Source organism: Epinephelus moara, chromosome 9 (genome assembly GCF_006386435.1).
Source record: "Epinephelus moara isolate mb chromosome 9, YSFRI_EMoa_1.0, whole genome shotgun sequence".
Lineage (NCBI taxonomy): Eukaryota > Metazoa > Chordata > Actinopteri > Perciformes > Serranidae > Epinephelus > Epinephelus moara.
In genome coordinates, this window is record NC_065514.1 from 27,865,306 (window position 1) to 27,892,885 (window position 27,580).

General features: G+C 39.8%; 1 protein-coding gene across 1 annotated transcript; it reads right to left on the minus strand.

The window, feature by feature from the left end:
* Nucleotides 1–6,810: 6,810 nt before the first annotated feature.
* aif1l (allograft inflammatory factor 1-like) lies at nucleotides 6,811–26,734 on the minus strand. Its single transcript, XM_050053675.1, has 6 exons — nucleotides 26,576–26,734; nucleotides 26,333–26,394; nucleotides 22,472–22,538; nucleotides 14,955–14,996; nucleotides 11,165–11,330; nucleotides 6,811–8,405 (listed from the first exon to the last, which is right to left on the minus strand). The coding sequence occupies exons 1-6, from the start codon at nucleotides 26,592–26,594 to the stop codon at nucleotides 8,318–8,320; spliced, it is 444 nt and encodes a 147-aa protein (XP_049909632.1). The 5' UTR covers nucleotides 26,595–26,734; the 3' UTR covers nucleotides 6,811–8,317.
* Nucleotides 26,735–27,580: the final 846 nt, after the last annotated feature.

A 27,580-nucleotide genomic window follows, 5' to 3' on the forward strand; every position in this document is an offset into this window, starting at 1 on the left:
GCTAAATCACCTATTTGCTGTCACTAATCAAATTTTATTGTCTTCTACTTAATTGTATCAATCCTTAGATTCGTGAAAAGTTTTGGTCACAAAACTTTGTAAATGTCTTAGGCCCCCTTTTCATTGTGTTATTGTGTTGTAGTCATTGTGCAATTCCTTCCCCCGATACTATTAGATTCTGTAACCTGATGGGTACGAAATGCAGTTTTGGGCTCCTATTCATAACTTGGGGATATATTTTGTTATACTATTCTGTGCTATTTCAGGAATCTGCTCATGGTTTGGGAATACAAATGAGAGCGAACATTTGGTAGGATTATTAGAAGTGAGGACATTCACTCTCATCTGCCTCTAGAGACTGAGATTTGCACCACTTTAGTATTCATGGGAACGTCATTTTAAGGCAATTCTGGATATTAAAGTTATTAAATGGAAATATAGAACTAAAATCAAGAAACTATTCATGATAGAATATGAAACTGATGGCATGGATTCCCATGATGTCATTTCATATGTGATCCACACACCTGAAAACTTCTATACACTTGACAGGAAATAGTAAAAGTCAAAGGCAGCTGAAAGTTGTCTAGTCTGAATGATGGTTCTTGAGTTTGACCGGAGCCACTAGTACTGTATCTCATGACTTGGGAGACTGAGAATGGAACAGGTTCTGAATAACAATGAGCTCGTCAGGATGTGAAGAGCTGCTCAGTGACAGTGATGGATGACCAAAGCATCCCAAATCATACCCCAATGCAAAACGAAGCACAAGTATCATGTACTTTAAAATATATCCTGAAAAACTGCAAAAATCTTAATTTAATTCTAACCTTAAGTATAACCTTAAATACAGGCTGAATAAATACAGGTTTCACGCTGTCAGTGAGCGATTATTAAAGAAAGAAAGGCCTGGTGAACAGTTACCATGACTCCCCAGAGAGGTCTGGTAGGAATTAACAGTTAGTACCAAAAGTCCTTGTCAGTGACGCTTGGTGTAGGTTTTGTGTCTCTGTGCTCGCTTCATTAAAGAATACTGATCAGACTGAACTTTCTATACATAGTTTTACCATTTTAGGGCACAAGAAGTCATTTAATGCACATACAGCACAGTGGATATAGTCAAGCATGTTTAGCTCTATTTCTGTGCTTATTTATTGAGTGGGAATATTAGAAATGATGGCCAGGAAATGTTTGTCCATGAGTGTGTTTCTATCTCCTCACAGCTCTAACCAGAAACCTGCAGATGGTTGCACCTAAAGTCCTCTCAGTGGCGACCTCTTGTGTTTTTTGTCAATCTTGTCAGCTCTTCTTAGCTGTGAAATAATAAAATGAGTTGCCCAAGATAAGAAAAGCTGCTAACTGACAGTGAATCTGAGGTTTGTGTATTTAAAGTGACCGCATATGTTCTGCTACATTTGCTTGTGCAGTTTGTTTTCAGCATTTACTTTAGGAAGTAGGTAAAGGGTTAAATGACGATTGAAGCTTATCCAAAAAGAGGACACCTTTATCTTAACAACTGTTCATAACAAACAAAATTTGTTTGTTAACCAATGGAATGTATTGTCAGAAATTGAATATAATTTGTATATTTTCTATCACAACCTGAAATTAGAATCGTGTTTCATCACCTCGGAATGAGCCATTTATATCTACATAGGTAGCGGGTCCTTGTCAGTGGAGATTGCCATGTTGTACCGCCATGTTCTCAGAACAGACAAACCAAATGCTAAGCACTTTCAGCTCCTGGCAATCTGCAGTCCTCATTTTTAGATGCCACTAAATCTCCTCAAATCGTACACACTTTTTTCTGTATTCTGATGAATTTGTGTGCCCTAATTTGTGCCTTTCCTGCATCAAATTATGATGGACAAATGCACATGTTCTAAATGTTGAGGGGGACGTGTCCTGTGTCTCCCCTTAGATCTATGCCTATGCTGAGGTGATATGCAACAATCATACAGGAGGTATGTGAGGAGTAATTAGCGCTAAAGAATAGAAATTATTTGTTCAAATCTCAGACAGTGAGGGTGCATAAACCATCATATACACTAAAATACACTTGCTTTAGATAATATAAATACATATGTGATCTTGAAGAAGCACCTTTTGAATATCTACTCAAAACTTGTAAAAGTGTGACTGTGTTAATAATGTATGAACAAAAGTTTTAGGGTGTGCCTCAAGGTGCAGTATATAATAGTCTTAGCTACAAGGCAACACTGTTTTTAAATGTCCAACAATGTGCTTGGGTGATGCATGTTACACTTGTCACTGTCTGCTGCTTTAGTACATTAACAGCTCAGTAATCGAGGCTTTGTTTTAATAACCCTACATTCAACTCAGTAGTGTCTTTCATTATATCATCACTGCCTCTTTTATACACACATCTTTCAGACTCCACATCTTTAGTTTGTATTATAAGCTTTCTGTTTAAAAAAAAACTAGGTCTTGGCCAGAGCCGAGATAATAATGACAAATTCTGGGATGTTCATTCAAGATTACACGTTAATCAATGGAGTGTCCCCCTAAATATATGACGCTAAATTGGGCTGTGGTGTGCTTTTATATTTTTATGGCACATACTACTTGAGCAATAGCTTGTGCAATATATCTGGGATTTCTAATAGACCTCAATTTAAACTGACATTTGCTTGTGCTTTTATATTATATATTAATATTATAATTGTATCATAGTTGTCTGGTGATGATGATCTTAATGATCTTTTTTGAATCGCTCCCAGTCCACTACCAGTTTTATGATTCTTGTAACTGATCCTTTGAGTTCCTTATTCACTGTGTAGTTGTGTTGTTTTTGTCTTGCTGTGTTCTTGCAAATGTTTCCCGTTCTCAGGCCTCTCTTGAAAAAGAGATCTTAATCTTAATGAGACTGCCAGATTAAATAAAGATTAAATAAATAAAAATGGAAAAAATGAAAGATGTAATCTTTATTATTGAATTTGGGCTGTTTATATCCAGATATCAATCAGGTCTAATGGCATTCTCAACATTACCAGCCCGCCGGCTTATTGTTCCTAGCTGGAAATCCCCCTGCCCTCCATCTCATTCAAGCTGGATTCATGAAATAATAATGTCAAATGTCAAACTACAGAGAGTCAAATGCACAGTCAAGGACCCCTTAACAATGTTTGTGTAACAAATGTTGAAAATACGGTTTCTCGTTTGTCATGAATCCATTTAAGGCAGTGCTTTCCCTCCAGTTTTCTCTTTTTTTTTTACCACTTCAACAGCTCACTCATGTCCTGCCTTTGAGCTCCCAGTAGATGGCAGCCTCTATGTAAGAGAGCAGATACTAAGGAGGAGGCTGTCCTGTCCTCAAATGCACTGTAGTGATGCATTCACAGTATCCATGTCAGCCAATGAACATTAACGTTCAATTTCTGAATACTGGTCTTGATTCAGCCATAGTTATAATCAAGATAAATCAAAACAACTCAGTCAATGACATAAAAAAAAGCACACTGACTGATAATGTACAGAGAAAAAAAAAAGCATTTGAGTGAGAGTGACGAGAGTGAAATGGTCTCAATGTGGCAACACTGCAGCAGAAATTAATGAGGTTTTCTTTTAGCCTGACACACAACTTACATTTTAGATCTGAAAAACTGGATGAAATACAACAAATGTTGCAAAAGAAATCTGATGCTGCTTAACTGTAGAAAACACAGTGCAAGCAGCAATTCAGGGTTCAGGCCCTCTCTCGGCCAGCAGATGGAAGCAGCTCAATTGCCAAAAATCGAAGCCACAAGCAGCAAACAGGGTTTCAGCTTCACTAGGCTGAGCAAAGTTACTTCAGTTTAGTTCTAACGACAACCACACACTTGTCTCGCTATTACAGTGTATGCAGCATTTCAGTAACAGCATACTCCAAATCCTGCCATTTGCACCATCTCTAATTGGAATTGGATGAAACTTGGTCTGTTCGTTCAGAGGTTGATTCCAGTTGTGTCCACTGAGTTTAATCAGGATCTCTCATAGAAACTTGAGTTATGACCTTTTTCCCACTCAGCCCTGCCCTTGACAAGTTTTTTTCAATAATGGCGGCCATGTTTTTTGACCAGTGTTGCTCATTTATAAGAGAAATGTGTATTTCTGTCTCACAAGGCTGTAAACCTATTTTGGTTTTGATTGAGTCAAAATTAAGAAAATCTATTCATATTACTATTTTACATGCTATGCAAATTAGTAAATTAGTTGTCCAAGAGCCTTCTTTGCAGAGCACATTGAGATGCAGATATGTTTCAAATTTTAAGTCAGTCAGACTCACATAGGCTCAAAGCTTTAACTTTTTAGACTCTCAATTATGGCGCCACCATCTGGTCTATTCCCTTCACATTTGATGTGAAGCATTAGGACATCATTTTCAGTTACGGTGCCAAGTTTCATGTCTCTAGCTTATTCTAGATCTCAGTAATTTGAGCAAAGACATTGTATAGCATATAATGCTAACTAGGCCACGCCCACATACACCAATCATTATCACACTCAAAATGGTTTGGTACACCAAACCAAAACACGTACTGAAGCTATCTCCCAAGATTTATGATGACTGGAGAAATATTTAATGAGTTACGGCCAATTTACTCCTAAGTCCCGCCTTTTGCGAAGACTTCCTCATTGATGGCGGCCATGTTTTTTCACCAGTTTTGCTCAGTTATGATAGAAATATGTCTCTCAGTCCCATAAGCCAGGAAACTTAATGACTGAGTCAAAGTTAAGAAGTGTTTTTACTGTTTTTTACATTGAGCAAATTTGCAAAACATCCATCATGGTGGACTTATATGGTCCAAGAGGCTTTTTTGTAGACCACATTGAGCTGTCTATATGTGCCAAGAGGTGCTGCCTTTTTAAAATAGCATTTCTGGGCATTAATTATAGCGCCACCATGTTTTGTCTAATATTTCTTGGGGAGCACTTGCACATCATTTCCAGTTATTGGGCCAAGTTCCATAATTCTAGCTCGTTCCAGCTCATGGCAGCTTCAGCCACAGCATAAGACAACAATAAATAAATAAACTAGTACTAAAAGAATAAGGTTTTGCTCTTCAGGCCTTTACTGTAATAAGACCTTACATGTACCCTGGGGTCAGTATCATAATCACTGGCTGGATGCTTAATTTTTTCTTACATGAGCATCCCAGCCGTCCAACTCTATTATTTCTTCCACTATGCCCACATAAGCTCCTGGCAGTTTACTACATGCAACGGTGATTATCATTTTAATTACAGAGGTGCTTATTATAATCCTACTGGATCTGCCTGTTTGCATGCTTGTTAAGGTATTGCTTACACTATTCCACACCCGAGCACCTGCTCTCCCACTGACATGTTATCTAGAATGACCTTTAAAGCCAATGAAACAACACCAAACAACAAACTGTTTGCACTGACAGCTATTTACTTTTTTCATGAAAACATTTTATTGCTCAAGAGTATGTATGCATACAACTGTGTGTACATTAAGAGACATGAAGAGTTAATGAGAAAATATAGAACGAAAGCATTATTACAACATCCAACATGTTGTCACAGCCAAGGATTCACACACTATTTATCTCTGCCTGTGAGTGAACTGGGAGATGATCATGCAAAACTGAGACTGAGATTTTCTCATTTGCTAAACTGATAATTCATAGGTTTTACCTTTGTATTTATCAGCGCTAATAGCTAAGGATGTGTTGGAATGTTATCTCTTATAACAAATGGATTTTTGTAAGATGAAAAACTCCCTGTTTCTTGATAGACTGCCAATCTTTCTAACTATGGTGTTCTGTGTAAGCCAAGGCCACTGACTTAACGTTACAGGGTAACTTTGGTATTTTTCAACCTGGACCCAATTTTCCAGTGTTTTTGTGTCTAAGTGAGTAATGGAGACAAGAATTTTTGAGATTGGTCCAGTCATGAGCAATACTGCTGCAGCCTGCAGTAAAATCCTTTTTGCTTCACCAGAAATAGCTCAGAAATTGCTATTGACAACCCTACCAGACTTCATTTAAATAAACTGCAATTCTATTGTTGCAAAACACACTTCATTTAAAGTCAACATGAACAGAATTAAACTCACAAAAACCTTCTTGGTTCATCTTTCCACTGTTCCAAGAATCATCAACTCAGGTTTAGCTAAAATAAACCCTTAATTCACCCGTTAGATGTGAAAATATGCTGGCTCTATACACGCTAAAATCACTGTTTATTTAAATAGAGTCTGGTGTGTTCGGCGATCTGGATTTCAGGGCCGTTTCTGGTTAAACAAAAAGAATTTACTCTCTGACAAAAGGGTCTGTCTCTGTAGGTATCCTTTCCATAATGTTGTCAGACATGTAGAATAATAATCTGATCCTGTCAGTGGCAAAAATAACCACTTTTTGTGAGCGTCAATTGACAGTGCCCAATTGCCCCAAGTGATGGCATTGCAGCCGGTTTTGCTACAGTCAGGGTCTTGCTCATACTGAATCAATTTCATAAACCGTTCCTCTCATTAGTCATTTAAACACAAAACATGGGAAAACAGGGTCCAGGTTGAAAAAAAAAACAGTTACTCTTTAAATAGCATTACTGCATCTATGACTTAATCTCCCTCTCAATGTAGTATGTCATCTCCTGCTATTAACATAATAGTGTAATGTGTTCTGAACAAACACTGGCATTTACTAGTGAAATAAAAAAATATTCAACCACAATTTAACACTACTCTATACCTATTAAACTTGTCATTTTTTCACCCAAACTCAAAATTAGTCAAGAGTTTAACGATCTCAATTACAGCAATAAACATTAAAAACTTAACAGGCTAGTGTAAGAAGAATTTTAATTCCTTTGGTGTCTGCAAACAATGTGCATCTTAACAACATTAAAAGATGTAGTACACCTATGAGACTGAAAACAAAATAACATTATAGTTTCAAACATGTTAAGTGGGTTAAAAATACTACAAGTACCAAATTCACAGTAAGTAGCGTGAGTTATGGGAACACTGAGGCACAAATTACAGAATTCACAGGACAATGAACCCAGTTCAACAGAGAGGGATGGTTAGCTGATGAAAAAAGATTGAGAATCAAAGACAAACTGGTAACACATGTATGCATTGCAAGACAAGTACAGAGTAACCTAATCAGTCAAATCATCCCACAAGCAGGTTGCTGGGACATCGACAAATAATAGTAAGAAAAGGGAAACAACTACATTTTAAAAAATCCACCTTGTGAACATCACTCACTCAGAATGTTGTGGAAACACCATATCAATACAATTCAACAAACATCATCAAAACTATCTCACCAAATAAAATTATTTCACGGTCTCTGGAATTAGTAAGCTAAGCGTACTGCTCGAACTGAACACCTGTGTGCACTCCCTCCTTTTTCAATCTGTGTGTTTAAGCTCTACAGTATCTGCATGTTAAGGCACTTGGAAAGAATATGATTGTACTGTGTGTGAGTATATTATGTACATCTGTTACGCTTGTGTGCCTGTAAATCACACTCCTTCCAAAATTAACATGTGCTTAACCTTACAGATCTAAAAATGGAGTCAGATTTGCTGTTCTTGAAGCCGAAACTTTAAGTCCCGTCGTCAACATATTCTCTTATTCACTCGCACTAGCTGAGAGAGGAATATTAAAACGCATAGCAGTACAGTCATCTACAAAAAAAATGCTTTTCCGATTATGAGGTGGCCATGATAACCTAGTTACTGATTCCAGATCAGTATTTTGGCTTTGAGGGCTGATGACTCTGACCCAGAGGAAATGGGCCGGGCCTCTAATCTCTGGCACCTGATCTAAAGCGAGACGTGGACCAAGATTAGCCTGGCAGGAATCCATCCAAGACCACTGAGGACAGTGCAAAAATGTGTTGGAAAAAAATGCTTCTTTTCCTTGTGCTTCTCCAAAAGCATCCTACTCTTAGAATGATAAAAATGAACGCGTCCCAAAAATTAAACAAGGAAAAACAACCTCTGGAGAATTTGGAGTTTTCCCTTAAAATATAACCATGAAACACTTACTACAAAATTGAATTTATCAAGGAGGTTACGTGTACAACTACCAATGCTACATTTCAATTAAAAGGATAAAAGATGAATAAGAATATTCACAGTCAAACATCATTTAGTGAGTTGTGGGGTTCAGTCTTCCAAATGACAAACACCTTGCACACACCGTATATCACAAAATCACATCCTCGATCACTGGTCCCACACTAATACAACACTCCACATGTTAAGAGAACGACTCGATTTCACGCAACCGCCGATGGTCCCTCTGCTTCACAAGCAGTCTGGAGGCTGACACCTAGAGTTAAGGCAGGCTTGCAATGTCCCGCTTTGGAGGGGGTCCTTCTGGCTTGCAGGGAGAGCCATTGGCTTTGTCCTCAAAGATCAAGACTCTGTGGAGAGAGCATTAAATAGCAGTGTGTTAAAATGTAAATTAGGAAGACAGGCGGCAGTAAAAGATAGTAAACAAGAAAAGTATAAACACCACAAGCAGGATGTGTAAGTGAGAAGGGATAATCGGATCCTGCGGGATACAGAGAGCAACACTTAAAGTCAGGGTATGAGCTACAGCTGAGCGGTAAGTGAAAGGAAAGGAATGAAGGGAGACCACAAAGGGGAGTTAGGGGAATAGTGGTTTAGACTGTAAACAGTAGAGTGAACGATCTGACAGGAGCTATTCAGAGCGAATGCCTGTCTTTAATTTCCTTTTTTGGAAAACTCTGCAAAGCTCCGCTAAGCTCATAAGGAGCAATGATCCTGGCGACGAAACCGGCACTCAGCAACTCAAACTGTGGCACATCTCTCTGGCAACCGCTCACATTCCCCTGTTTCTTAACACTTCTGATATCTGCTGCTCACAGCTGCAGGAATTAGGCATTTTCACGAAAATGACGTTATCCACTTATGTAGGCCAGCAAAAATGATTGAGCTCACGTCCATATATTGTATGAAAGGGTTCCTTCGACTCAAAGCAAGTTAGAATTAAGACTTTTTATGACTTTTGGAATAAAATTGATGACCAATATCAAATAAAATATAAAATAATAATCAAGAGGGCGTGATATCGAAACAGACTTGTCATATTAGGTAGGACCATTTTTTAACCATTGAACTCTTTAGCAGAAATGGTGTTGACTTGTTACTGTTCACTAGCACTCGGTAAATAAAATAAAACATTGTGGTGGTTGTGCTGTTAATGTGCTAACTGGCTAACTAATGTCTAAAACCTGTCCTGTTGGTCCTCTGGTTTCCGTTGTTTAATGACGAATACAGATTAGTTATTTCCTGTCACGCGGGTGCAGAATGTAAATGCTGGTTGGCTGAGACACAGGCAATGTGAGATGTAGCAACAGCCTTTGTCGCCACTAGTTGTTTGATGTTGGTTTGTGTGGTGTGTGTGGGTCTTTACAGTCATCAGTCATCTACTACTGATTAAATGAAATATCTAATAACAAGTCAAATGGCCTGTTTTGTAAATAAATCTTTCACTGCACAGTCAGGACTAACTTGTTGTGACTGCCTCCATTAAAATGAATAATATTTAAGGATGATTTCAGCATATTGCCATGTTAGACTAATCTGCTCTATATAGACAGAAGAGCTTAAAGTGACTAGCAGACTTAATCTTGTTAATGTGTACAAACCATAGACTGTACAGTGCAACACACAATATATACCCATTTAATCTGTACAAAGCAGATACATACACGTTTGCACAGTGATATTAAGTGAGTAGGTAGAACTCCTGTGATTATCTTAATTTCATGTAAAAAGTGGAATTTAGTTCTGTGCAAACCGTAAAAACAACAGCTTTGCAGTCAAGATCCCTCACAGCTGTTGCTACTTGTTAACCAATCACTAGTATAAAATATGAAATCTGTTCGGCCCATCTGCCATTCAAAATCTTGTTTAAACAAATGAGACTGACTGTACATCCTTGCGCACTTGTGTACTGCACAAACTGGGCCCGATGCGTGGAGCCTGACCTCAATCATTTTCCTCTAATTGTAACTACATCAATTGTTGTCGTGCCAAATGCTTTGAATAACACTATTCTGGAGCTCATTGTACCCCCAACCTCTCCCTCCCCTCTCCTCTCTCGAGAGACAAAAACAGCGGCACACAAGAGAGGCGTTGTAGACCTTTGCAGTTACCAGAGAGTGGGGAGCTGCAGTTGGAAAGGGCATGATACTCTGTGTAGGTAGATAAACCTCCATCCTGTGACCAGTGTTTCCTTCTATAATCATAACGAGAAATATGTACATACATATTACATGTGCTACAAAATGTTAGTGGCCAGCAAAAGCTAATGATCTGTTCAAACATACCATTCTCCTGGTGAATTTAATTACTAATGTCAGATTTTTCTGGAGTATTAAGAATATCTTACTAGAATGCCACCGCGAGGACAAGTGAGGTCGGCTTGAATGAGGTATTTATAAACAGCGGCTGGGGGATTATGGGATACACTTTCGAAAAATGGTTGAGGGCAAAGGAGGAAAAGTTATGCGTTTTCTCTGCTTGGTGTTTTTGGGATTATGAGGATTTGTCTACTGAAGGGTCCAGCCAGCTTAGTCCAGCAGAGCTGACATGCAGCAGCCAATACACTCTTTCTCCTGCAGTCTGACCCACTGCAAGGCTGCTTTAAGGGGCTTACACTGCCGACACTAACCCCTTTCAAAACAGCAGGAAATATGCCACCTTATCCACCAGGGTCTATTGAAAAAATTGTCCATTTAAGGGGAAATAATTTCTATTGAAAAAAGATGAATTTTGTTGACAGAAACAGTTTCTGTGTTTAAGTCGGTCCCACGTGACTGTCCGTGGTTAATCAGCCTATAATCAGTTACCTAAGCACATGATCCCAGCTCAGGATAAGGATGGGTTGCCTATGGATAGGCTTCATAGATAGGTTTTGGTGCCATGGAGATTAACGACTAATGCAGCATGTGGGTAATGACATCATTGCTAGTCATCCCAGAACCTGATGGATGAAACAATTGGCTGACACAGCATACGATTCATATCCTCCCTCTCAGACATGGGAGCACACACGCCATGAGCCAGCAGGTGATTCATAGACACAGCTAACTGTAAAAACAGGTGAAGGGTCTTGTCACACACACACACACACGCACAGAGGTTTACTTACAGTTTGAGCACAGCTGAACGCTTGCCCAGCATCATCTTGACAAAGTCCCTGTAGTTGATAGTGTTGCTGCTGCTGCCGCCCGTCACCTCGACAATCATCTTTTTCAACTCCAAATGGGTCTTGGGCACCCCAAGCTTCTCCATCATCCGCTTCAGACCCATCAAATCTGAGAGAAAGTACATTTGACAATTAGATTCATGCTTAAGAGAGAGAATATGGATTATTTTTATGCATTTGTCAGAGTGTAAGTCTGTATTTCTCACAAAAATAAGTATTTAAGCAACTGGAAGAAGCAAGTTAAGGGTCACTCCAACAGTTAAACACATATTCAGGTTACTCATGACAAGCACCACTACTGAGCCTGTTAAAACAGCTGTATAATGTCTTATGTTGCACTGGAGGGAGTTTTACAAAGTCTGAAAAGACAACCCTGATGAGTTATGTCAGTTTGGGACCTATACGTTTTAACAGAAAGCCTTTGTTACATATGGTGTGGGGTTTGCAAGATTGGAGCATTTTAGAGGCAAATAGATACTTATGTAAGATGATTTGAGTTACATTATGAGAAAGCCAGCATCCGGTGTGTTCGGAGCTTCACCCATACTAGGGACTGAAAGTCACAGTATCTCAGGTGCTTTTGCTTCATCGCAACTAAATTGCTAGAAAATATTCAGGGTTTAACAATAAGAATTTCCAGATTGCCTGGGGCAAGTAAAATATTTGCCATGTTGGGCTAGTAAATCTAGCAACTCACTTGCCTGATCAGGCAAGTGGTAAAAAAGATTCAAACACAATGGTCCTCATTTATCAAGATAGCGCAGATCCTTGCGCAGAAATCATCTTATGATAGGGTTTGTGTGTGATTCATAAATCACCAGTGATGTCCAGCCTTCAGTCAGAGTGGAGCCAGGCAGATTCTAGCTGTGATATAGAGCACTTGTCCACGTGGCAGCTATACATTTTAAGTGATTAATATGTGGCTACAAATAAATAGATGCCAGTCAGAATATGGTCTAATCCAAATTCTCCAACTCAGCCAGATTTATAATGCATGCTGACTCAAACCTGTATACATGAGTTGAGACCTGACATGAGAGTTGATCGTGGCCTCTGCTCACATCCACACTGATAAATGCTGAGCTTTGCATTAAACTGACTGTGTGCCCAGTTTTCTGTCATAGGTGTGTTTCATAAATGAGGGCCATTGTTTATATTTGGAGATCATGATGGAGGTAGCTAAAGAGTGAGACATCTTGCTTCCTTCTCATCTCTTTGACAGTTGCACATGTGCAGTACCAATTTGTATTTGTTATTTGATAACTGCTAATAAAAAAAAGAATATTGTCCACCTTGCTTCTATTCTCCTATCCTATCCTAATTAACTTAATTTCAAATGATGGAGTTTCCAACATCCTTCAATGTAGACCTTTGTATAATTAGGAAATATAGCTAGCAAAATAGGACTCTACAGTTACACTAGCAGATCTGTGAGGCTATACTTGTTGCTTTACGCTAAATGCTAATGACATGATGCTAACATGCTCGCAGTGACAATACCAGCATGCTGATCTTTGGCAAGTATAGTGTCTTTATTGCTGTCTCTCTAACTGATACTTCTGTACTGATACTGGCTATTTTGATTGCTTAAGTGTGTTCACACTGAGAAGTTTGGCAAAATGCAGCACACTATGAGTACCCAGATGAGGCACTCAACTCAACTCAACTCAAACTTTATTTATAAAGCACATTTAAACAACCAAGGTTGACCAAAGTGCTGANTTAAGTGTGTTCACACTGAGAAGTTTGGCAAAATGCAGCACACTATGAGTACCCAGATGAGGCACTGGTAAGAAACACAAAGTTGAGCGTGGAACGTTGGACACTTCTCACCCTCAATGGCTGCCATGTTACCTACGTAGCAGAAGGGGCGCGACCAAAAACATGGAGCATTGTACAAATGTAAGTTGAGTTAAACATGTATGGGGCGTCGGTGGCTTAGTGGTAGAGCAGGCGCCCCATGTACAAGTCCAGCCTGTGGCCCTTTGCTGCATGTCTCTCCCTCTCTCCCCCTTCACGCTTCACTGTCATGTCAATTACAGGCAAAAAATGCCCTAAAAAATATCTTAGAGTTGAACATGTATTTTTAACTACCACTGTACTGTTGTCTCATAGAAGCCATCAGTTTGCTTATTGGGTTGATTCTGCAATAATTTGGTACCACGATTGTTAATGCAAATGCTAACGTTAGCTTCTTAGCTAGCAACAGCGACACATTTTATCATCAGGCATTGATGTTATATGTGTTGTGATGTAAGCAGGGTGTAAAATTAACACCCGCCAAGTGCCAATGGCGGGTAAAAAATTAGTTTGGCATGTAAAACAAAAACACACACCCGCCAGTGGCCGATGGAAAATTCTGAATTGCATGTGGGATTTTTATGTGCTTCGACCATTTCTGCCAGCTGTGTCAGACTATTTTGACCCTCGCAGCTTATTGTACGTGTGCTGGGAACGCATGACGTCAGCTACTGGAGCAAGATGTGGCGACACATTCCTGCCGTGAAGCCTCCGCCAGAAAAGAGGAAAAACGAAGATGAACATGTTGGACTTGGACAAGAAGAACAGACAGTTAAACGGAGTACAAATGTCGCATGGCATTTTATTGAAAAATGGAAACTAGACGAGGCTAGCCAGCCGCGGTCATGGCTGACCTACGACCCCCACACCAACACGATGAGCTGCAGCCTTTGCCACAAGCACGCCAAAGAAACACAGAGGACAGGGTTGGATTTTCCTGAAGTTGGATTTTCATACTAAAAACGTAAGGTTATTATTTTTAGTCAAACAAGGCACAATTTTTTTATTTGGCTGGTGAAAAATATGTTTGGCTGGTAAATTTTTGGAGGTCACTATCCAATGGCAGATGAGGTAAAAAGTTAATTTTACGCCCTGGATGTAAGTTATATTTGGTGTTTTTGCATGTTTGGTTGCAATTTACCGAGCAGACGAAGAAAAGGTGTCAAATCTTGTGACTGTCATTTCCAGTAAGTGCACAACAGCCATCTTTGATTTAGGACAACACTGCCCTGTCAAAATTTGCGCACTACACGAGTAATTGCATAATGTACGCAGTGTACTATATCTAAGTGTACTAATGGAAGTATTTGATTTAAAACACAGCACATGTTCACATATTAGCATGTGTGTTTATGGCATGCTAACATTTAGAAATGAACACTAAACACAATGTTACTATAAGGTATTTGGTTCTACAACAACAAAACATTGGACACAAAAAGTTAAGACATCGACAAAGTCCTTAAAATGTATACTCTGGACAGCATCTGTATTTCCATGTCATTGCAATCCATTCAGTAGTTGCTGAGATATACCAGATAAGACCATAGTGGTGGAACAAGCAACTGACATTGCCATCTGTTTTTTAAATCTACTGACGTGGACAAAAAAACAAACAAGCTGACATAAAGGACAATTAGCAGCTTCTTTCAGGACCTGCAGACAGACACCAGATCTGCTGTCTGACTCTCACACCACAGTTCGCCTCACATCTGCTCAAGAACTAAAGACCTTTCACACTGGTGTACAGTATGGTCTCACTTTACATACAGGACACAAACATGACACATGAGCCCGTTCGAGCCCTGCGCTCACACTGGTCAGACAATACACACAGTATTAATTACTGCTCCCTCATGTCGACACTGCACATGGGTCAGCTCACAGTTGTTATCCGGGGTGCAGTTGGTGTGTTAGTGCGACTATTACTCACCAATCTCTCCTTGGTCATTCAGGTCAAACTCTGCGTACTTATCTGCAAAACAAACACACATGAGAGATCATTAATAACAGCTCACACTAGGGTTACACACAATAGTCGACTATCAAAACCATGAGTCAACACTGTGCATCGTTGTAGACGAATTGTTCATCTGTGGTTTTAGCATGGTGCATTAATAAAGCAGGTGCAATGCATCTACAGCAGATACGCAGCTGGGGGCGCTGTGGGGAAAAATATGATACATCTCCTGTGATTTATCAACTAGTTGATACCACTCCCAACTTTTTGGGAGCGGTCGATGATCACTAAAATGCAGCAGTCATGAATGTCCTAGCTCACACACCACATCCCGTATATATTTTAACAAACTCCCATCCCCAGCTGGCATCTTACATGTCAGCAAAACTGTTAACACACATGTCTGGTGAGCTCACCGTCTTACACTCTGCTGACAGCTGACCTGGCAGAAGCACAGACAAAAACAGCTGATAATGACAAGTGTGCTTTTGTGTGTGTGTTAAACGTGTCTGTCAGTGGAAAGCAGGCGAGGAAAGGGCAGCTGAGTGGGCTTGACGTGCAAGACGGATTAGAGCGAGGGGGTCAGGAAGTTAAAAGAGAACTTAAAGTTCAAACTCAGCAATCAGGAAAGAAAACAAAGAGGACTGGGCTGAACGCTGTGAGGCTCAGATAGAGTTTTTCCTCACAGTCACTCACTAAAATAAATCTGGTCCTTCTAGCCTCAAAACATGCAGACAAACCACTGATACTGGCTGAACATATAACATCTATTATCTATTTAGCTACATAGTTATTGAAGCTGTATCATACCTTTTGCATACCAAACTCAAGACATTTTCACAAACACTGGACTTCCCAAAACAGAGTCCCTTTTTATTAACAAAGAGCAATGTACATGCAGTCATTCAAGTTAAAGGAATAGTTTGACAATTTGGAAAAATATGCTTATTCTCTTTCTTACTGAGAATTAGATGAGAGGATCAATACCACTCTCATATCTGCTTGTTAAGTATTAGGCTGGAGCCAGGAGACAGTTAGCTTAGCTTGGCATAAAGACTAGAAGCAGGGGGCAACCATGGATGTATTAAGACACCTGGATACAGCAATGGTGATGGGGCTCCATTCAGTTCTATGAAAGATGCTTAGTGGCGCATGAAGCCAAAATCGCTCTATGACCGCAGTATGAAATTACCCGGACGATCAGCGCTGCTTCCGCATCATTGGGCCTGTAGAGCAGGTACACTAGAGACTTATGGCTGCTGAGCACGGCTGAGTGCAGCCAAGTGGCTGACTTCTGGTTTGGTGCTCCGCTAACTTGAATGCGGATTAAATCATTTAATCTTGCGGCTCTTTTAGACTTTCTAAATGTTATTGAATCGAATGGATTAAATAATGATAGTGGAAGGAGTTGTTTCGTAAGGGTTGTGACGCTCACAAAAATGTATCCACTGATTTATAGACGTTTCTTTCCCAATGTAAGGCCATAGGAAAAAGTCTTTTTGGGCCAAATGGTACGATATGACGGACCCCTGAAATTGCAATACCACTGTTGGGCCACTATGAAAATTGGCCTCAAAGCCAGGAACACTTCCTGGGGGCAACAGCTAGACTGGTTGTGTCTGATGGTTGAAAAAATAACCCACAGATACAATAGTGTACGAGATCTTCTCACCTAACTCTTTGAAAGAAACTGAATGGGTGTATTTCCTGAATATCAAACCATTCCTTTAACCACAAATATGTTATTTATCACAGAAGACATACGTACTTTAAATTTTTGAAGGCTAAACCTAAAAAGCTTCAACAAGAGCATTATGAAAAGCTTTTGACTCCGTAAGTGGATTTGATATAATGTTCAACTATTAAACTCCAACCCAATTAAAAATCCTATTTTCCTTTTAGAGGACGACTCTGGTGTATTACTTTGTCATGTGTTTGTGGTCCATTCATATTCTTATCCGTAGATACTATTTGACAAATAGTTTGTCTGCAGTTATCAGACCCTTAAATTTAATGCTTTGTAAGACCTCTTTAAAATTATTTTAAACCAAATTTAACACTGTTTTTTGGACAAATCATCTTTTTCCTCTTCAAGAATCGCGGGTAATTATTAGGGCTGTCCCGAATACCATTTTTTAACATTCGGACCTTCGGCAGAATTTATAACAACTATTCGAATATTCGTTCCCGGGGGATTAGGGGGGGGCGGCGGCGGCGGACTCCGGGGTTTTTTCGGACCTAATTGTATTGCAGAGTTTTGCACAGCAGTGACCGGATCTTTGCTCTCAAATCACAAAAAAATGTGATGGCACAACAGTCTCCTTCAGTACATTATTCTATGCTTTCTTTTGATTTTCACATTGGCTAGTCATCCTGTTTAATTTGTCTTCTGATTAAATCGGAACTGTTGAAACAAGTTGTAAAAAACCTCTGCAAGTAATTGGTTGCTGGCAGACACTCTGTGCTGCAATAAAATGGTTAATCAGCAGTGCCGTGCACTGTAGAGCCGATGCGCTGCTGGTTCTGCCGGCCTGAATAGAATATAATGTCTATAGCCTTACTGTTGTGTACAGCCTTTATAGACTGAGCTGAGTAGTGATGCGCAGGTCGACCCGTAACCCGCGGGACCCGCAAATGGACCTGCTGCGGGTCGGGCAGCAGTGATCGTCTGTTAAATCGGTCTGTAAATGATATTTTGACATTATTAGCTATTACTGTCATGGCATCCGAAGGTACTGATGCATTGAGCAGGTGACAGTCCGTGGCCGTTTTCAAAACACAGTTGTGTCACGCACTCCAAAAGAAACTTGTTGAAACTTTAAACAATAATTTATTGTACAAAATGGGGGAAACAAACGTTGACAAAAACGGTTCCATAATTCATATTAAATTCAAAAGATAACTAAAAAACAGCTACAAGTTAGAGGGAATAGTGATAAAGTGGTAAAACTTGGCATTGGCAGCCTCAGACGGATGCGCTCAAGCGTGCCTTGCGCACAAGCTCCGTTGGTAGGCTATACTATATCTTCACATTTTTAATAATGCAATTTAAAAGATTTGATTTTTATTGATAACCTACATTTACCAACAACAAAAAGACTACATTTAGCACCAAAAAATATGTAAAAAAAATAAAATAAAAAAGAAGTAAATAAAAAAACCAATATCGAATACCAAATTTTCATAACGAATACCTACCCATAGAAACGAATATTCGAATATCCGAATATTTGGGTACAGCCCTAGTAATTATAAAGGTATGAATAAGGTTCCATTCAGAGGTAAGTATTATGTAGGAATATGGTAATCAGATTGAGCTAGGTTAATCTACATTTTGCCAAAAGGTAAGTGCAAGTATAAAGTAAAAAGACAGAATTAGGTTCAGTGGTTTCAAGGTTTGTAACATCAGAAATGTGAACTATCACGCAGAAGAGCTTGATTCATTTTGACAAAAAGACATGGATAATGGACATTAGATAAAAATGTTTTTTGGCAATTAAGACCTCACAAATTCAAATGTAAGGATATTCAGTGACTTTTAGGGTCTAAACTGATGATTCAAATTCTGATTCAACCTTTGGGCAGTCCTGGTAAATATTAACACCTGCATTGTCGTTCACATATAAAAGCTCATTATGAACATCCTACTGAAGAGGCTGCTGCTATGAAAAAAAAAGCAGACTTTTCCCGCTTCTTTCTAAATTTCACCATTCTCTTTTGTTCTGAAGACCACTTTAGTCAGATTACACTCTGCTATTTCTGTCTCACACTGGAAGCTCTGTGTGGGAGTGTGCTGGGGGGGTTGAGAGAGAGGACTGTGTTAACTGTGTGAACCCGGGGGAAAAGGAAGGGGACAATGCTAACCCTGTTCATAAACTCTGAGGAGGGGGCCTACACACACACACACACACACACACACACACACAGAGCAGTTCTTGAGTGGGACACTTGTCGTAGAGCAGCCTGTTGATCATCTGCAGCCACAAAAAATGTCTCTACTGAACAAAACTCGTCTTCAGTGTATCCTCCTGACCTACATTCCTTTAGTAACGGATGTGACACAGTAACAGTGCCATCAAATAACCAGCCATTTTCTTCCTTAACTTAGCTGTTTTTTTGTCACTCACAGAGAGGTTTGTGATTTAAGCTCAGTTTAATTTGAATTGTTTGGTAGTGACTTTGACTACGAGCTTTTGGCAGCTATCATTTGAAGGAGCCTTTCCATTGTGAAAACAAACCTTACTGATAAAACAGTGGAAACAGATAATGACTGCCCTTTGGCCAACAGATAAAGAATTTCCTCACCCTTTTAACAGACCCTGACCCTACGGACAGACAAAAGCTTCAGTGCAGACTTGTATTCATCCTAATAACAACTTGATTTCTGTGCCCCAAACCTATTTGAAGCATTTTTTCTTTAAGATGTGGGAATATGCAAACAATGTAAGACTTAGATATGAACAGGTTTTTGGATAAGTGCAAATACTGCAGTGCTGACCTGTTTGAGAAAGTGGCTGAAGGAATGAAAGAGGGAGGCTGTGTTTGCAAAGTCCAACAAGTCTGCCACCAGTAGGAAACTTTAAATTAATAACCTGGATATACACAAAGAAGCAAAATGGCACAAGCATCTCCAGCCATATTTTGATGTGATAAACATGTTAGGACAAATTAATGGGAGTATGCACGGTAGGGGTGTAAATCACTACTTTCTTCACAATACAGTATTGTACTGATTCTTTGGACAACTGTATGATATCAAAAGTCTGCCACGATACAGTTTCAATTAAACTCAATTAAGGGGCCTGAGTATGAGACATTAGACAATATCAGTAAATATCCTCATTGTCTTTTACTTGGCTGCTTGCCATTGTCTGCCTGGCACTAGGCCACTCGCACTGCTTGAATGTTTAGGGAGCAGGCAAGCTTGGAGGAATATGGTGACAAAGGCCATGGGAATTTCAAAATAAAGCTACATGTTAAAGACTACACGTATCAATGTTTTCACTTTGCATTGATGTTGATCATTGAATTGATATATTGATCCAGTTCGATGTATCGTTACACCCCTAAATGGGAAATGGAACTATTGGTGAAATATTCATTTTCGTTAGCCACATAAACAGCTTCGTTGTCACTGTCTTTTTCAGAGTAAAGGCAAGAACAGAAATATTTTGCGCATGTAAACATAGACACTGATCGCAGTAAACAGCCATTGATGATAACAGCCCAGCTTCAAACCAACTCTTTAGTGAAATAAGTGTCCATAATTATGGTGATTATCAGACTAACTTCAGACTGGTGTCTGAGCTGCAGAGCAGTGGTAACTTCTTCCCCAAACATCAGGATGTTTTTTTTTGTCTCTACATTTATCAACTTGTACAAGTGCAACATTCTCCGCCTTTGTGACGTGCTGCTCTGACTTAGTCTCGCCACCAGACAATCAGAGATCTCCGCCTTCTGATAGTCTGGGGACACTCCTTTCTAAATTGTGTTTAACACACCACAGAAAACGGACGGCAACAAAGCAACGCCTCTTGCATTTTTGAAAAGGACACGCCCTCCTGGAAATGTGCCTTCCCCCTTTTCTCGTCCGCAAGGAAACAAACACACAGAGAGCTTGAAAATGGATGCCGAGAGATTTAACTCCCTTTTATCAAATGTGTGCTCAGTCCACAAGATTGTGGAAATGAAGGACTTACAACGACTTTGTTTAAAACTTTTAACGCAGTCGGACTATCTTTACGAGCACAAGAGTTCAGCGAGCCACCGAAGGACCGCCCTGCGGATTTACTATTGGTTCTGCAACGTAGGGAGTTTTTTTAAACTCTGAAATTGTATCCGCCCATCAGGGAGAAAGACGTCAGTCTTTAGTTAAGCAAAGCGTCTAAAGACTGACTTGTGAGTCTAGCTCTGACTAAATACTGCAAAGTGAACATATGCTGCTGAGCTGAAGGCAACATGGCTACAAAGCCACCAATCGCCCATAGTTTCAAAATTACATACATCAATTCCAGCAGCGCACTAGGTGAAGAAATAGAACAAAGTAAAGATATCAGATGGTTAAACAACTGGTGCAAAGACAGTATCTTCACAAAGTACGGGAATGATTAGAGGGAATGTAAAGCACACTCAGGGTGAGACGGTTAGCGGTATTCTCATTTTGGTATTTGTTGTATACACAGGGTAATACTGGTTCTCAGGTTTTTCTACAATATATTCAGTTTTATTTTATTATTTTTTTTAAATGTTCAAAATAAATAAATCAAATCAAATCACCCCCCTCCCCCCCAAAAAACTGAATTTGTCAAGATTAAAGTATACATTTATATTTTTAAATTTTGATTTTGACATGAGATATACTATTTGTTTGCATCTTATTTCACCTGTTAGTAAACCACTGCAAATACAAAACTCAAAAAAATATAAGAGCTTTTTTAGGATATTTAGTTAGTGTGATTTCCAGTTTGTTGAGTTGTACTAATATTGCCTGAATCCAGCTTCAATAAGCCTAATATTATCTTTCATAAAAATTTAATGACTGTTCTCCATATTTCAGGTGAGGTGGGGCTCCTCCACGGTAAGAAGCTGCAGGAAACACTTGTCTCAGTAAAATTATTGTATTACTGTGATAGTTTACAAAGTTATATAAAATCAGTCTTTAAATCATTCTTTTTTGATGGTTGATTTTGTGAGAAACACGTTGACAAGAATTGCTCATATAATAGCTAATCAAAATGACTAATTCAAAACAAGCAAGTCATGTTAAAGTAGGGCATGCTTATGACTTTTTTTTTGGTCATGATGTGATTTGGTGGGTGGATAAAAGCACCGTGTGTGGATCTCAGCGTCACTGGGACAGTAACAGAAGGGGAACGATGATCCTCTCAGGACCTGGGTGTCAGGTCCCCTTTCTGTTTATATATTACTGCTCCATTTCCTCCAGCGAGCATAGATTGTAACTAGGACACTGGAGCATGTTTCTCATTTCAAGACATATGCCCTCTATTCCCACAATCATCCTTATGTTATTCTGCATGGGAAATCACAGGAAAAAAAAGACTCAAGAGTACACTACATGCACTCTGAACACACATGTGATATTTGAGCAATAGGGAGGAGATCTTTGGCAAATCATGCAATTTTGTTCCCGTGATTTTCTCCCAGTAACAGTGATTTTTTCTATTCTCAGGAGCTATGAGTTTACCCAGCAAAGTTCGGAATATTGTAACAACAAGCAGAGGAACGCCCCAGCACATTCCTCCAAGGCCACTGAGGACTTGGCCTCGCAAACCTCTTAGAAAATATCCGCAGTCTGTCTTTCCCACAGAGAAAAACAAAATGCTAAAGACCCGTGTGTGTGTGGAGACTGCCAACAAATAAACAAATACCGAGGCTCAGACAAAAGCCAGGAAAAAAGGAACACACCCTCAGAAAGACAGCTGAATACTTGCAGATACTGAAACTACTGAGGGGAGGACTGGTTTGCTTACTTTTGAGACCCTCCAGTTTCTCAGGCAGGTCCTCTTCATCCCTGTATTTCTGGTCTTCCAAGTATTCCTAAGAAGGAGAGAAAGTGATAAACAAACTGAAGGTGATCAGAGAAAAACTGAAACCAATTACATCAGTTTGGAGCCGATTTTGAAACTTTGCTGAGAAAGTTCCAGCAGCGTTACACAACAGACATCAAAGAGGACAGAAGCCCACGCACAAATTAGAGCATTAACTACACTAATCTGATTGTGTTCTGTCAAAAGCATCAAAAACTTCCAACTTGAGAGTGATGACTCACACCCTTAAGATGTTCTGCCCCTGCATTGTCATTACTTATCACTGTGTTTATTAAGTGGAACACCTCGCAAGGGTGTTAAAGGAAAGAGCCTGAAGGGAGCTGTTCTAATGAAATTATAATGACGCAGTCTGCCATGTGGGAGTCAGCTTCAATCGACACGGAGAGAAGAGAGAAAGAGCAAGAAACAGAGAGTGAGGTTGTTCTCTGCATTGACCTCTATGTGTCTGTCAGGCTTGCAATTAAGGGTGAAGAGGATAAACACCACAGCTGGATGTTTATCATTGGGGACGGCTGACTCAGCCATGCTGAATCACTACTGCAACCCCCACCCACTCAGGAATGTCCTCTCACAGTCACAGCGTATCTTGCAAGTATGCAAGTATAAAAAGCACCAGAAATACGAGTGTTACCACGACAAAGAATGTTTCACAATAAAGAGGTGAGAAACAGAGATAACTGTATCACCTCTTGCAGAAGGTTCAGATTTTCAGAGTATTTTAGGGCTGCAACTAACAAGTATGTTCATTATGACATTATCAGACAATTTCTTATTCATTGTTTAGTCAGTAATATGTCACATCATGACAGTTACTCAGAGCCCTGGCTGACGTCTTCAGCTTAAAATTCATACATTTTTTCCTATGGTCTAAGACATTCCACAAATTTTAGTAAAACATGAACAACTCTTTCCCAAAAACTAGAGTGCTATAACTCTACTTCATAGACAATGAATTGGGAAAGATGTTAGAATGACACAAGCCCTTTTTACACAGAGACTGTGCTATAGTGCCACTACGAAGTCCCTTATTTATGTCTCCTTTGCACTTTCACACAGAACCAAACAACAACAGCAGCATCATGCTGCTCCAGTGGGTGATTATAGACCACATGACAGTATCGCTGAGGCAAAAGATGCATGATGGGCGTGACATGCAACACAACAGCATCAGTCTCTAGTGTGACATACAGTATAACATTGGCAATGGTTTATAAACCATAACCATAACCTCCTGGACCTCATTGTTTTCCCAATTTGCGGACCTTTTCTGTCAATGTTTTTCTTTCTTGAGTTAGCTGCTAACTGCTATCAGCTTTTTTTTCTGAATTGCCTGCGGTGGGTTGCATGCATAACCTGTTGTTGAAACGTCAAACCCATGCCACCTATGATCCTGTCCTGCCTGCTGTCCCTTTTATACAGGAGTCATTTCATTGCTGTTACTACCTCCGATGCCACCTTAAGGCAAGACAATTCTGTCTCCCATTCTATATTCTATTAAAAAATAGCAAGGCGGCATAGCAGTGTAATTTCTGCCTTAAAGAGGCAGCGTAAAAGGAGCTACTGAGAGCACCCCTGAGGAAATGTTTTAGCTGTGTGTATGAATGAAATGCTCTTTAGTACACTAAAACTGTATGTGAGATTTTTAAGCATGTCCGAAACTAGGGCTGCAACTAACGATTATTTTCATTGTCGACTAATCTGTCAATTATTTCTTCGATTAGTCGACTAATCATTTTATCTAAAAATGTGTTAAAATGTTGAAAAATGTCAGTCTGTCTCTTCCAAACCCCAAAATGATGTCATCTAATGTCTTGTTTCGTACTCACACCAAAGGGTTTTAGTTCACTGTCATGGGGGAGTGTGTAAAGCTGCCAATATTTGACCGTAAGAAGCTGCAATAAGAGTATTTTGGGTACTTTTATAGTACTTTTCTATGAAAAATTACTCAAACTGATTAGTCGACTACTAAAATAGTCACCGCAGCCCTATCCGAAACCTTAGTATGAAACCAATAGTACATGACTGCATACTATTTCTGGTGAAATATTACAGTACGTAAGCACTACCCCAGCATAAATATGCTATAATGCAATGCGGTAGAGGGCAACGTTCACAACGGTCCACACTTTATGCTTGATGATATCACAAGTTTGAGACTTACTTCTGTGGTTTCTGGGTTTGTGTTAGAGAGAGAGTGTATCTCATGTTCACATACTGATTGGACTTTCTTAGGCCATGGAAACATGTTGAAATTCTTAATTTAGATGGTGTTCCCTTTTAAAGGAACAGTGTGTAAGATTTAGGGGAATTTAGCAGTGAGGACTGTAGATTCCAACCAGCTGAAACTTCTCCGGGTTAGGATTCCTTCAGTGTGCACTGACATGGATTTTTTATTTTTTTTATTTTAAACAGAAGCCGAATTACCCGCAGGGGTCTTTTCCTCTCCAAAAGGGACCAAATGATTAAAACACTGAATAAAGCATGTTGATGAAGATTCTCAGTCATCCAGGTCATGATAATCTTAAGTGCTCACCTCCCATCCCGTCTTCAGAACTGAAGAAGCTTCTTGGATGGGGGGTGAAATGTCTTCAAGACTTAAGACCATTTAAGCAGTTTCACATTAAAAATTTGGTGTTTTTCTGCCGCTTTTATCTTGGAGGGGATCCCATATGGTGGCCGACACACAAATACGAATGGCCCATCCACAGCCACTGTCTGTTTTGGGCTACTGTAGAAACACGGCAATTTCCGTAGACCAGGACCTCCTCCATGTGTAGAAATAAATGGCTCATTTTAAGGAAACAAAAACACAACAGTTCTTATCATCGGGTAATTGTATTATATTCCTGTTCTAATATATCTCCCTAAATCCTCCATACTGGACCTTTAAAATGTCATGAATTTGGGGCATTTTTACTTAAAAAAACATTGACTAGTACTTTGTTTATAGATGAGATTTTCATAGATGAATTCCCACCCTAGATAAATAACATTGCTGGGGTTAAAAGTTCATTCCCACAGCATCCACTTGTGCAAATGCACCCAAGTTATTATAATGTAATGGATGTCAGTGTATAAAAATCCAGGATTTAATCACTGTCCAACTGTTATTTCTAGCCGCTTTAGGAATTAAGGGCCATTTCTCTAATGAACAAATGAGGGATATCAAAAACTAGATAAATCTCCATGGAGGAACAGAGAGTGTTTTCAGCACTGTGCACAGAGATGTGACAGGAGCTCCGGGCTGCCCTCTTGCCGCGACCTGGTTTTCATGTGAGAGCCATGACAAGCCAACGTAAAGGAGGTAAACAGAGATTATACAGACATCTAGTTAATCTGAGGGAACTACTACAGAGTTATCTGCCCAGGCGAGGCCTGATGTGAGACAAAGAGCTCATTCAGGCACCTGTTTTCCCGTCGAAACACCAGGCAGAGGGGCCACAATACACGCTTCAAATGCGTTTTGCCATGGCCCAACAGATCGATGTGACCGGGTCGGGAGGGAAACACTCGTGTGTGACAGCATGCAGCCATTCAACAAGTGCCACGAGACTGCAGGGGGAAATCAATAAAACTCATCAACTGCATCGCTATGGGCAACCCCGATAAATACATGTGTGTGTGGCGTTTGGGCGGGATTCATTACCCACAGAAACGCATCAGTGTGGCCGCACGTTCACAAACAAGGCCAACGCCAAGTCAAGTGTGTGCGTGCTCGTTACATTCGCATTCCCCTGGGGTGTCGTTAGTCACGCTGACGGCAAATAAAGCCAACATGCTTACCTTGTTTATTTCGTCCAATTTTGTCTTCTGCTGCTCCTTTAACAGTCCAAAGGCTTTCCCTCCTGAGAAGAGAAAAGCACGTTAATTTAATAGCAAGCAGGTTAATACCGACACGAGCTTATGTTGGACGGTGGCCGGGGTCGGCCTGCTGATGCTCTATTGTAAAGACTCAAAGCTTTAGCTAGCGGCACACATATGACCGAGAAAATAGACAAAGCATTCCTCTGTGATTAAATTTATTACCTTGTACATTTGTAGGCATCCTGGAATTTATCTGTCGGGAATAAATCCACAAAATGACAAATATCCGAGCCGAGAGGCTGCCGCAACCGTCCGCCGGGGCGATACTCCTGTTCTCCGTTACAGATTGGGCTCAGTGGGCCACTTGGTACCGGCGTCAAGACTGACGCAGTAAGAGTGGAGACTTCCGGTCAAGCTTTTCAAAATAAACGATTGACCCCTTTTTGCATAACAGCTTTGATGTTATAGCCTTTCTGTACATATTGAAGGAATGAAGTTGCTGTCGGTGCACTTACACGCAGTTTAAAAAAACAATCTACAGAAAGACATAAAGAAACACAATAGCTTAAAACAGAGACAACAAATGAACATATAATAAGGGCCCCAAATGGAGGAGGGCCCCTGAAAAGCCTCAAGTGTTTTTTTCCTCTAAATATTCAGTGCCATAACTAAATTAAAATTGTCTGAATAAATTGGTTGACAGACTGAACTTTGTGAAACTATATTCATCTCTAAATGCAGTCAAGTAAGTGCCTCTTAATGTCTTCCCCCCAAATAAGGGAAAAAAGAAAGAAAACGAAAAGAGAAAGAGAAAGAAACTGACTATGTGAAAAACAAAAATCAAAGCATGCAGGAGAGAGATATTGATCGAGAGAGAAAGGGTGGGAGGCCCACAGAGACAGCTATGCATAGCGCACAGAAGCTGGTGCTATGCCCCTGTCTGTAGTGTTTCTGTAAACTGTGGGGAAAAGGAAGAAAGGAAGGGATAAATATTAAATGGATTAATATAGAAAAGTGTGAAAAAAGGAAAAAAATGTACCGCACACCAAGTCTCAGCTCCCATTGAAGGCTTTTTTATTTGCACTGTGACGTTTCGAGCACAAGGCTCTTTCTCAAACTGCTGTAGCGATGTCGAAGTGTAGCACACATTGTGTGTTCATGAATAGTACCTTGAGTACATAATTTAAGCAGAGGCTGTGGTTTCTGATAGGGCTGCAACATTATTTT

Excerpts from the sequence above, each read along its gene's own strand:
- aif1l (XM_050053675.1), bottom strand. Across the intron at positions 22,539-26,332 it reads AATTGGACGAAATAAACAAG|GAATACTTGGAAGACCAGAA; the intron begins GTAAGCATGTTG and ends TCTCCTTCTTAG. Across the intron at positions 8,406-11,164 it reads CGTTCAGCTGTGCTCAAACT|AGTCTTGATCTTTGAGGACA; the intron begins GTAAGTAAACCT and ends CTCTCTCCACAG.